Source organism: Phocoena sinus, chromosome 5 (assembly GCF_008692025.1).
Source record: "Phocoena sinus isolate mPhoSin1 chromosome 5, mPhoSin1.pri, whole genome shotgun sequence".
NCBI lineage: Eukaryota > Metazoa > Chordata > Mammalia > Artiodactyla > Phocoenidae > Phocoena > Phocoena sinus.
Window position 1 is genome coordinate 169,418 of NC_045767.1, and position 12,083 is coordinate 181,500.

The 12,083-nt window shown below is 63.4% G+C and overlaps 1 protein-coding gene across 1 annotated transcript; it reads right to left on the reverse strand.

The window, feature by feature from the left end:
* Window positions 1–93: 93 nt before the first annotated feature.
* On the reverse strand, window positions 94–9,962 carry SLC49A3 (solute carrier family 49 member 3). Its single transcript, XM_032633190.1, is given in 17 exon segments — window positions 94–428; window positions 642–766; window positions 1,041–1,208; window positions 1,211–1,530; window positions 1,578–1,760; window positions 1,763–1,873; window positions 2,581–2,674; window positions 2,676–2,708; window positions 2,852–2,945; window positions 2,947–2,972; window positions 4,321–4,397; window positions 4,547–4,600; window positions 4,603–4,704; window positions 4,707–4,731; window positions 4,912–5,150; window positions 7,896–8,068; window positions 9,910–9,962. Coding segments are annotated over 17 exon segments (2,133 nt in total). The 3' UTR covers window positions 94–172.
* Window positions 9,963–12,083: the final 2,121 nt, after the last annotated feature.

Below are 12,083 nucleotides of genomic sequence, written 5' to 3' on the forward strand. Positions count from 1 at the left end.
GCAGCTCTCCTTGCTACATCCACAGGGAGTCCCCTGGGCCAGCCTGCCTGTGTTCGAGGACCCCGGACCCCCCGGATGCTGGCACTGTCCCGGCCTCAGGCGTGACTGGTGGAGCCGAGGGGACCAGGGCCTGCCTTTCCTGGCCGCCCCTTCACGGCCCCAGGCCCGCTTCTCATCGCACCAACTGCTCCCCGGCCTCTGGTCCGCTGCAGGGGCCCCATGACGTCTCGGAGGACTCCCAGGGGGAGGGAGGCGGAGCCAGGATCACCGGCTCCAGGAGGGGCTGCTGGGGCCGGAGGGGGGGCCGCGGGGGCCTCGGGGGTGGCTGCCGAGCTTGCCGGGCGCACGTCTTCCTGGACAGAGGGGCTGCGTCGGCCTCGGCCTGCAGGCGCCGGTATGGGGTGTACAGGAAGAGCACCCCAAGGCAGCTGAAAAGGACGCACAGGCCGGTCACCAGCAACGTGGACTCCGGGGGGCCGTGGCCCAGCTCTGCCGAGGCTCCCCAAGTGCCAGAGTGCCCCCCGGGTGCAGGGGACCCCGAACCCCACTAACCATGACCTCAGAGTGACCCCGGGGACAGATCCTGTCCCAGCCCCAAGGGGCCCCAAAGGTGGGTTCACAGTCATGAGCCCCGAGGTCACCGCACCGGGTCTGGGGACGAGGGCGTGCAACCGTCTCTCTGGTGGCGACCCCACTCCCGTCTCTCACACTCTCTGTCTCCGTCTTTGTCATTCTCACTCTCTGACTCTCCCTGTCTCTCTTTGATCTCATTTCAAAACCAGTCACATAGGGGTTAGAGGTTGAGCTCTCGTAAGGGCCTCAGGGCTGCTCCCACCAGGCTGAGCCTGAGGTTCGGCCTGTTGCCCTCTGACCCCACCCGACGCCCCCAACCCCCGCCGTGGGTGCCCCGCACCCGCCCACCAAGGGCAGCGGAAGTCGCCAAGAGGCGCACGGAGGGGAGATTTCCAGGGCTGGGTGGGGGCCGACCTGCTGGTCTGCGCCCTCGGAGCCCCACAGGCTGCGGCCCTCACCCTTCAGGCCAGCGGGTCCTGGCCGTCCCGGCAGGCGGAGAAGGATAGCTCCACGCGGCGCACGGTCAGGGAGGCCAGCAGCGCCATGCTAGCACACCCTCGGGCTGCCTGCACAGCCACGAGGCCCTCAGCCCTGCCTGGGGCACTGCTTGCTTCCCCGGCACCCGTAGTCATCCCGAGGGCGGGGCGCTGCTCTGGTCACCGTGGGCCCTGCGGCCAGCCCAGGCCAGCACACGGCAGGCGCTCAGGTCACCTGCTGTGTGGGCTGGGGTGGGGTGAGGGGAGGCTCTCTGGGTCCCCAGGGAAGCATTGGGGGATGGGCACTCACCCCAGCACGAGGACCAGGCCCGCGGCCCACCCTCACCCACAGGGAAGGAGCGATCGACAGCCAGCTGCACGGCGACAGGCGCCGCTGAGAAGCAAACAGCCCAAGGCCCAAGCAGCGAGCAGGTGGCGGCCAGCTGGGACCTCTGGGGGCGGTGAGCTGCACAGACAGTTGCGGCAGGAGTCAGAAGTCAGACGTGCCCCGGCCCTAGACGCCCAGACCCAGCCAGGCCCTGCACCGGGGGCCGGGGCAGCGCCCAGGGTCAGAGTGGGCCTGGATGTCCGTTACGGCCGACCTGCCGACTCCCCCGCCCCGGGGCACCCCACTTTGACCCGTGCAAGGTGGTCTCGGCCCAGAGCACTCTCCCCAGGGCAAAGGCCAGCAGACCAGAGACGCCAGGCAGGGCCCATCCTGACAGCTCCAGCGAAATGCTCGGTCTGGTCCACGGACAGGCCAAGAGGCAGCGCCCCCGAGGCCCCAAACGCAACGAAGAGAGCCCCGCAGAGCCTACAAATTCCTGGAGGAGGAGAGGAGGCGGGGGCACCTGTCATCTGGGCCCCAGGAGGAGGCCCTCACCCTTAGGATGTACGCCGTCACCGGGGAGCCCACGGCAGGGTCACTGAACGGAGCCTGAGGCCCAGGCAGGATGGCACGGAAGGCTTGGCTGCATCATTGGCTGGGGGAAGAGGTGTCCTCCCCTGGAGGTGCCATTTCCCTGCGCTACCCCCAGCCAGGAACTCAAATTGCTAGAGAAAGGGCCTGCCTACTGCAGACACCCCTCAGTGCCGGTCACCCCTGAAAAACTGGGAACACGAGAGGCCTGAACCCCACACCCAGGGCTGATGCAGACAGTGGAGGGCGCGGCCAGAGGTGCTGTGAGCAGAGCAAGGCCCCCTCCTCTGCATCTCCAATATCAGCGGGTCCCCCAGGGCTGGGGTGGCTGGGGCATGGCGGAAAGCGCCACACGAAATCCCAGTGGAACACACGTGGGCTCTGCCAGCACCCCCTCCCCACGGCCACCACCCTGCTGTCTGCAGACACAAATTTTCACACAGCATCTCAGTAGCACCCACATCACCCCGTCCAGGTGTGGAAACCCAGCGCCTGGGGAGGTCGTGGGCCATTCCACAGCCACCAGCGGGAGAGCAGCGGCGGAAGAGAGCCTGTGGGGTGACAGGCCCCCAAAGCTCCGTCCTGCCGTGGCCCCCAGGGCAGAGCCGGCACCCATGCCGGAGTGCCCGTTCACGCAGAGGATCTGCTCCAGGAGGGACGAGAAGCTGGAGAAGATGCCAATGCTGCCCCCAAGGCACGCGGCCAGGGGCCAGGATGATGTAGGCCTTGTTCCCTGCGAGCTAAAGGGGAGGGGCTGCTCAGCCCAGGAGCTCCAGCAGCACAGCCAGAGGCTCCCCGGGGCAGCCCCGCCCCCTTCCCCTCCTGGGATCCCCCTCCTGGGATCCCCCGCCCCGGGATCCCACAGTACACATGCGGCACTGACCAGCTCCAGCCCCGCTAGGAACTTCTGTGCAGTGGAGTGGACAGCCCCCGCGGAGGGCGGGGCGGGGGGCTTGCTCTCCCAGACGCAAGCAGGGGCCAGCAGGGATGATGTAGATGCCCAGCTGCCAGGAGGGTATGCACGAGTGCACACGCGTGTGGGTGCCTCACGCCCGCTGCTCCAGGCTCCTTGCCGGCCACCCCCACAGGTCATCCCCAGGTGGACGTCGGCAAGCCCCAGGGCTGTGCTGGGGCTGCTCTGCTTTGCTGCATTTGGAAACCCAGCTTTCAAAATACCACCCAAAGATGACCGCAACAGCGACAGCCTCAGCTCAGCGCTCTCCGGGAGCTCCATCCAACGGCCACCTGGAACCCCTTCCCACCTCTGTGAATGACCCCAACACTCGCCCAGCTGGAAGCCCCTCTCACCTCGGCGCACCTCCAACCCCCCAGCCCTAAGCCTGCCCCACTGCCCCACCTGATCAAAGCTCTGGCTCTCTCCCTGGACACTCGGCACACCCTTGCCTCTCCGAGTCATTCTGGACCAGATGGAGTCACTCTCCCCTCAGACGCCCCCGAGGTGTCCATCACGCCAGTGCTTTGCACCTGGGCTGACCCTTCCCGCCACCCTCCCCTTGCTCAGCGGACACACTGGCCTCTGGCTGCAGGCCCCACCCCTCAGCCTCACATCCACCTCAGAGTCTGATGGTCCCTCATCTCCCTCCCTCGCCCCCCACATCTCCCTCCATCACCCCCCACATCTCCCTCCATCGCCCCCCTCATCTCCCTCCATCGCCCCCTACGTCTCCCTCCCTCACCCCCCTCATCTCCCCCCATCGCCCCCCACATCTCCCTCCCTCACCCCCCTCATCTCCCTCCATCGCCCCCCACATTTCCCTCCCTCGCCTCCCTCATCTCCCTCCCTCGCCCCCCACATCTCCCACCCTCGCCCCCCTCATCTCCCTCCCTCGCCCCCCACATCTCCCTCCCTCGCCCCCCACATCTCCCTCCCTCGCCCCCCTCATCTCCCTCCATCGCCCCCCACATCTCCCTCCCTCGCCCCCCACAAACGCTTCCTTCTGCTCCAGCCGGCCTCTCGCCTCTCCGGAGCTGTCTCCCCGCCAAGGAAACCGCCGAACATCCCGGCCCCTGGAGTTGTGCCTGATGCCGGGAAGGTGCCCAGTACTTGCACACTTGCACATGAGGAAACCCCACATGCATGGAGTGCAACCCATGTGTGACCGCAGACGGTGGCAAGGGCACACTCACACAGACAGGTGTGGACGCACGAGCCCGCCGCTACGGCACTCGTGCACACACAGCCCATAAACACACACACGCAAACACGTGGCCATCCATGCACACCGACACACTCTACACCATACACACGGGCACACACACATGCACACAAACACATGTACATGTGCACGCAGGCACACACACTCACGTGCGCGCACTCCTGAGCTCCCTCACCATCAAGGGGATGTCCTCCTCCTTCTTCACCAGGGTGGGAGACAGCGGGTTGGCCACCAGGATGCCCAGGGAGTTTGCTGAATGGACGGGGACATATGTCAGCTCAGAGTGGCAGGCTGGTCCCCAGCCCCCAGGAGGAGTCCCCACCCTCCAAGAGCGGGGAGCGCAGAGGTGCCGGGCCAGGCGCTAAGCCAGCGGGGACGTCGGCCTCACCCCCGGGACTCACACACAGTGCCAATCGTGTTGGCTGTGGCTCTCTGGTACTCGGGAAACCACAGGCGGCCAGCTTGGCTGGAGAGATGACCAGGGTCTGGGCGAGGGCACAGAGGCTCTGCCCACCCGTGAGGAAAGCAAATGGGTCCTGGCGGCTGGTGGTCATGCAGCAAAGTTCAGCCACGCACATAGGACGGTCTGCAGGGCTGGGGTCAGAAGAGCTGCCCACCAGCCCAGACTCCCCCTTCCAGCACCCCAACCTCCACCCACCATGCAATGGCTGGGGACCCGGATCTAGGGAGGAGGTGATGGCTCTCAAGCCCACATTCGGGGACACCGCCCATCCCAGAGCGGGCCCCGGTGTGGGGTCCGACTCACCACCCAGCGGAGCCCAGCAGAGTCCAGAACCCAGATGGCCACCACGCCGAATGGGATGGTCACCACCAGGTAGGCCAGTGAGAACCAGTTGATCTGCTCAGTGGAAAGGAGGAAGTGCCGGCTGACCGTGTCGGTCACGGGTGCGAAGCTGGACCACAGCTGCGGACACGGGCCGGCACCAGCCCAGGAGGCACTACCGACACCACGACTGCCTGCTGTCCTGCGCGTGGCTGGCTGGTCTGCGGGAGGAAAAGGCCCAGTGGTCCTGTCAGGGCCAGGTTTTCTCCCGGTCACGCCAGAGGGAAGGCACGGAGTGGAGGCTCAGCCAGCACGCCCGGGCCACAGACCAGCAGCGTCTCTGCAGGCGTGGTCCTGGGGGCAGACAGAGGCCACAACCTGGCTGGAGCCTGCAGGACAGCAAGTCCGCCCCAGGACTGACCCTCCAAGGAGAAGGCCCAAGGGCTGTCAGCAGAAGAGAGGTGGCCACCGTGCGGGGGCGGGAGGGGGCACCTAGACTGGGTGCGGCCAGAGCTGGAGCACGGGAGAGGGCCCCCGCCCCAAGCCACGTGCATGCGTAGTTTGCCCAGATGGGCCAGGCAGAGGAGCACACTGGGGGCCACTCAGCGGACACTCAGTGCCCGTGGGGGACAACCAGGTGGACAAGGGCTTATGCAGGAGGGAGGGGGAGGCAGGCCCAGCTGGGCCCAGAGATGAAGGCGCAAAACAAGCCCGTGAGCGCTCCAGCTCGGCGGACCCAGCAACGCAGGAGCTCGCCCCGGGCCAGGCTCCCCACCGTGGAGGCTCCGAGATCCAGGCTTCCTAACCCAGACGGAGCTCTGACCACAAAGCCTCACGTGACACCGAGCTTAGGCAACAGCTGCCCTTCCTTCCCTTTCTTCAGGACAGAGCCGGGCGCAGATGTCCCAGGTTTAGGAAGAGCTCCACGCAGGCCCAGCTGCTTCCTGCCCGGCCTGACCCAGCGGCAAGAAAGCCTGGCATCTGGTTACCACACCTGCCCTGCTGAGCAGCCAAGCTCATCATCCCTCGCCAGCCTCGCCCCAGCCTCCTTCCTCCCCAGAGATTGTGGCCGGAGGGGCAGAGACAGGTCTAAAACACACACAGCGACGTGGGGACAACTGTTTGCCCCCACTGCACGACAATTCCCTTCCACCTGTTCCCAGCCTGCCAGGTGCCCCCGCACGTCCTTTGAGAACGCTGGCGGCCGCCCCACACGCTGGCTCTCACCCAGACCCACTCCGGGGCCACCCAGACCTCATTCCAAGCACAGCCCCACCTGCCCTTCACACTGCCCCTCAGAACCCGAGGGCCCTGCTCATCTGGCTGCAAAGGGAGTAAGCAAGGGGCCACGCGGACTTGGCCAGGGCACACCTGATGGTCCCTGCTCCCTGTCGTGACCACGCAGAGATCATGACAATTCCCAGTGCGATTCTTGTTTGTTCCATAATGACTTGTGAACGAGACAAGTGCAGTGGGACAGCCGTGGTGTCCAAGGGCCTTCTTAGGGCCGCCCGATGCCTGTCCACACCCAGATTCATCAGAGCAGCTCAGGGGGCTAGGGGAGACCAATGCACCCCAACCAGTTCTGGCTTCACAGCGTCTAGACACAGGGACGTGGAGTCCTGCAGAGAAAAGAGGCTTCTGGAGTCCCGGCAGACCCCAGGCCCAGGCTGCAGAGGCCACCTGTCCCAGCATGGGGCCAGCCAGCAAGGAGAGGAGGGAAAAGGCCCCAAGAAGTCTGGAATGACATCCAAGAGGGGCTGCCACCCGAGAACCTCTCCGAGGCGGTGTTTTCCTGCCTCGCCTGCCACCTCTCCTCCTCTCGGTCTCTGCTTCTGACTGTCCCTCAGCCGCTTGGCACCTCCCTGAGCTGTGGGTCCCGCCGCCACCTGTAGCTCTGCACTACGTGATTGTGGCCACCCAAGGCTGCCCAACGAGGCCCTGGGATCCTGAGGGAGGCCAAGCGATGTTCCTTCAGGCAGACGCAGCAGCACAGGGGAGGGGAGCCCAGGGAGCCGGTGCGGGCAGCACTGCAGCCTGGTCCCCGGGGAAGGCGGCCACGGGGGTCAGCTTTGGGACACGCGTGCAGATAGCTGCCCACAAGGTGGCCCGGCCCAGGGCTGGGAGGAGAGAGGTCCACCGGCTGAGCCCGGCAGGCAGCGTGTGACGGGCTGGGCAGAGCGACTGGGGCTTCGGGGGTGAGTCTGGAGGAGAAGCAGGTAGGGAGAGCTGGGTCCCTGGAACTGGCAGACCCGGTTCTCACTGCCTGCTTCTCTGGTCTCAGGGGCTGTGGTGATGAACACAGTCCCAGACAACAGTGGGGACAGTTCTAGAACAGGTGGCGGGTCACTGCAGACCCCAGCTGGGTAGCTATGAAGAGAACGGTTGGGCAGGTAAGGAAGGCCTCCTGTGAGGGACCTTGGAACTGAGTCAGAAACCCAAGGAGGGCATCCAGGGCACAGGTAAGGGGGTGGGGAGGGCAAGAGCCAGAGCCAGATGCCAAGGCCTGTGCCAGGGGTTTGGCTTTGCAGAAGGGAGGGGGGCACCACTGGAGGAGACCTTCTTGTCTGTGGACAGTGACCCCCTCCTGTGGCAGGAGAGGGATCCTTTCCAAACCAGCGATGGTCACAGGATCTAGACGCAGCCTCCGCGAGGGCAGACACAAGCCCCGTTCTCCCTGCTCAGCCGCGGCCAGGGAAGGGGTTCTCCGCGCCTGTCCCACCCTGAGGTGGCCGGCGGCCCCGCCCCCGAGCTCCCGCCGTCCCGCAGGTCCCGAGAGGTGGAGGGCCGGTCCCAGACCGGCCGCAACCGGGTTCTCACTGTCCGATTCTCCGGAGAGCCGGCGGCCGGCGAACACCGGGACGCTGGCGGGTGCGAGGAGCGCGAGCCCTTGGGCGCGGCAGTCGGGGCTCAGCGGGGTCCCGGCCTCGGCTCGCAGCCCCGCCCCAGCGCCCCGAGCCCCGTACCGTGGCGTTGGAGCAGCGGCCTCGCCAGGCCTGCCTCCCCGCCTCCCTGATCAGCAGCAGGAAGGCGCGGCGGTGCGCGCAGGGGCGGTAGCCCCCCAGCACGCCCCGGGCGGAGTCGCGGCGCCCCCAGGCCGGGCCACCGCCCGCCTCGCCGTCGCCGCCGCGCCCCGGCTCTGCCGGATTTCGGAGCCGCGCGTGGGCTGGGACCGCCCTCGGAGGCGGGGTCGGGCAGGGGTCACCACCCCGCCAGGCGGAAGAGGGACGATTCAGGAGCTGGATCTTCCCCCGTCGGCCGGGACAGAAGGCGGCCGCAGAAACAAGAACAAGGTCCCCTGGCAGGGGCCAAGCAGGGCCGCGGCCTCTGTGTGCTCCCAGCGGTGGAGGCGCCCACGCGGCCGGTGCAGGACAGGGCGCCGGGAAGTCACCGCCCCGAGGGGGGGCCACACTTCCTGGAAGGTGTTATGGAAAGATCCTTACCCACACCCCCACCCCCCCCCCCCCCCGCCCCCCCCCCCCGACCCCCGCAGCCACTGCCTGAGGTCCAAACAAGTCACAAGGAGCAGCAGAAGGCCGGCCTGGAAGAGGAGGCTGGGGTCAGTTTGCAAAGCGCCTCGAATCCGCACTACTCATTAGACTCAGCCCCGTAGAGCAGATCCCCCGACAGGGGAAGGGGCTGTGCCAGACCACGGGCCTTCGCCCAGGGTGGGGGCAGGCAGCCTCTCCCACCTGGTTATTATCTGCAGTTTACAGCTGAGAAAACAGCTGGGGCCGAGCTAGGAGATGTAGGTTTCTGTGCGCTGGAAGGGAGGGAGGAGGGAGGTACCACCTTGTCCCTCTTCCACAAGAGCTCCCCTGTGGGCGCGGGAAGTCTCTTGTCCAGCTTCCTCCCTCCCCCGAGGTCCACCTTGGACACCTCTCCATGGCTCCCCTAGTATTACTCCTCCTGAGGGCACCTGTGTAGCCCCCTGTGTGGGGCTGACATAAACGGACGTGATGCTGCCTTGTGCTCTCTGCCTCTGTGATGCTCCAGCTCTGCTGTGGGACTACCCTCCCCACCCAGAGGGCTCTTAAGGGGAGGCAGCACAGAACAATCAATCACATTTCTATACACCAACTTGGAACGTGTGGAAACCAAAATTAAAGACACATACCATTTACAATTATGTCAAAGAAATTTAAATACTTGGGTGTAAACAGCAAAGTGTACACAGGACTTGTATGCTAAAAATTATGCAACGGTAATGAAAGAAACCAATAAAGACGTAAAAAAATGGAGAGAGATACCATTTTCATGGATCAGAGAACTCAGCACAGTAAAGATGTCAAGTCTTCTCAGAGTGATCTGTAGGTGTAACAATTCTTATCAAAGGGTTATTGTAGACATAGACTGGGAGAAAATATTTGCAAACCATGTACCCCACAAAGGACTGGTATCCGGAGTATATAAAGAGCCCTCCAAACTCAACAACAAAAACACGTCCAATTAGAAAACGGGCAAAGGCCGTCAAGGGGCATGTGTCTGTATCTCGACTGTGGCGTGGATACACGGACCCACACACGTGATACACTCGTGTCAGGTACACACACACGGTGAATGCAAGTGAAACGAGAAATCTTAAAAAGATCGTGGATTATATCAGCAACTGTTTTATGGCTGTGATAGAGTACATCTGTGTTTTGCAAGATGTTACTTTTGGGGGAAACTGGGCAAAGTGTACAAGGAATCTTGGTATTATTTCTTACAACTGCATTTGAACCTATAATTATCTCAAAATAAGAAGCTTAACTTTTAAAACTTACATAATGTGGAAAGTCCATTCATTTGGAAACAATGACTTTTTCTACTCACATTTAATGAAAGAGTTTTGTTTAAGTTCTGGACAACTATCTTTACCGTTAGCATCTACACTGTTCAGGTTTTGACTCAAGCTGTACCGGCACCCACACAAGTGTGCTTCTGCACCTGGAACCCATGTGCACATCTCTGGAACCATCACAGCTCGGAGGTACATACCCTTTAGTGATCTCCGCACAAAACCCACCTTGCATCTTACTGTCGAAAATCATCTTTAAAGGCTTGTTTAAAATAACATACAACGCACACAATTATGGCTAAATCTGTTTCAATTTCTTTTTTTCCTTTTTTCTTAACCAAATATAGACTCCGATCAGCATCCCACTCTGCCATTAACCGAAGCTTTTTCAGGCTGATGTGTCCTCCTTAAACTGTCTCCTGCTCGCGATTAGGCAGCTGAGGGGCGTCTCTTTGCCAAGATTGGAGCGAAGGCAGCACGCTTTTGCTGAGGATGATATTGGAGAAGAAAACTCACCTTCCAAGAGGCGCTGCCTCATCCGTTTGTTTGGTTTTTACTTGGTTTTTATCTTCTCCCCTCAGGAGAAGACCAGCTACGTGGGGGCAGGAATCAGTCTGTCCACACCCGAATCCCTGAGGCAGGGCGGGGCCGGCATGCGGTTGTGGCTGAGAGTGGACTGTGTGGGGTGGGCGCGCTTTCTGCCTTGTGCCCCCCTCCGTAGCCCCTGCGTCGCCAGGCCCCGGCCAGCCTGGCAGGTTCTCAGAGGGGGCCCACTTCCCCAGAGTGCACCCCTGGGGCGGAGCCGGCCAGCCTGTCTGGTCCCGAAGCACAGCGTCCCTCCCAGAGTCTAAGCCTTTACTGCTTCCCTCGGTCCCCAGCTGCTGAAGGCCACACACCCCAGCACCACCTGACAGGGAGGTGAGTAAGCAAATCAGCATCCGGATTCTCCGGCCCATCAAAGTGACGTGACTTCAGCCTTATCCGTGTGGGAGGCCGAGCAGGGAATCTGTCCACTGAAAACGCTTGACAGACCTGCACCGGACCATGAGCCTATCTACTCAAACAAAGGAGCGCTCTGGCCACTGTGGCCTGTGTGCAGTTGACTCTCCCCAGGAGAAGCCCTTAGGGCGGCGGCTCCCCACTACCCACGTCTGCCCCTCTGCCTTCCCCCAGCATAGCTGGGGAAGGTCATCACAGGCTTACATACACCCCAAGGTCCTGGCAACAAGTACCCGCGACCCAACTTGCTGCCCCTTCCCACTGGGGAGCCTGTGACCCCATCCACCCACGCTTTCCAGAACCATTCAGCCTTTGAAGAAGTAGGGGCTTCTTTTGTGTGTGTGTGTGTGTGTGTGTGTGTGTGTGTGTGTATAAACAAGATGCACAACTTTTTGTATGTGCAAGATGTGAGGTCATATTGTTGGGGCGGGGAGAAAAAGAGAGAGGGAGGGAGAGACAGGGAGGGGGAGAGGGAGGGGGAGAGGGAAGAAAAGGAAGGGAGGGAGACGGAGGAGAGAGAGGGAGGGAGAGAGAGGGAGGGGGAGAGAAGGAGGGGAGAGAGGGAGGGGGAGAGAGGGAGGGGAGAGAGGGAGGGGGAGAGGGAGGGGAGAGGGAGGGGGAGAGAGAGGGGGAGAGGGAGGGGGAGGGGGAGGGGGAGAGGGAGGGGAGAGGGAGGGGGAGGGGGAGGGGAGAGGGAGGGGGAGGGGGAGGGGAGAGGGAGGGGAGAGAGGTAGGGGGAGAGAGGGAGGGGAGAGAGGTAGGGGGAGAGAGGGAGGGGAGAGAGGGAGGGGGAGAGGGAGGGGAGAGGGAGGGGGAGAGAGGAAGGGGGAGAGAGGGAGTGAGAGAGAGGGAGGGGAGAGAAGGAGGGGAGAGAGGGAGGGGGAGACAGGGAGGGGGAGAGAGGGAGGGGGAGAGGGAGAGGAGAGAGGGAGGGGAGAGAGGGAGGGGAGAGGGAGGGGGAGAGGGAGGGGAGAGAGGGAGGGGAGAGGGAGAGGGAGGGGGAGAGAGGGAGAGAGAGAAGGAGGGGGGGAGAGGGAGTGAGAGAGAGGGAGCGGAGAGAAGGAGGGGAGAGAGGGAGGGGGAGAGAGGGAGGGGAGAGAGGGAGGGGGAGAGGGAGGGGAGAGGGAGGGGGAGAGAGAGGGGGAGAGGGAGGGGGAGGGGGAGGGGGAGAGGGAAGAAAAGGAAGGAGGGAGACGGAGGAGAGAGAGGGAGGGAGAGAGAGGGAGGGGGAGAGAGGGAGGGGGAGAGGGAGGGGGAGAGGGAAGAAAAGGAAGGGAGGGAGACGGAGGAGAGAGAGGGAGGGAGAGAGAGGGAGGGGGAGAGAGGGAGTGAGAGAGAGGAGGGGAGAGAAGGAGGGGAGAGAGGGAGGGGGAGA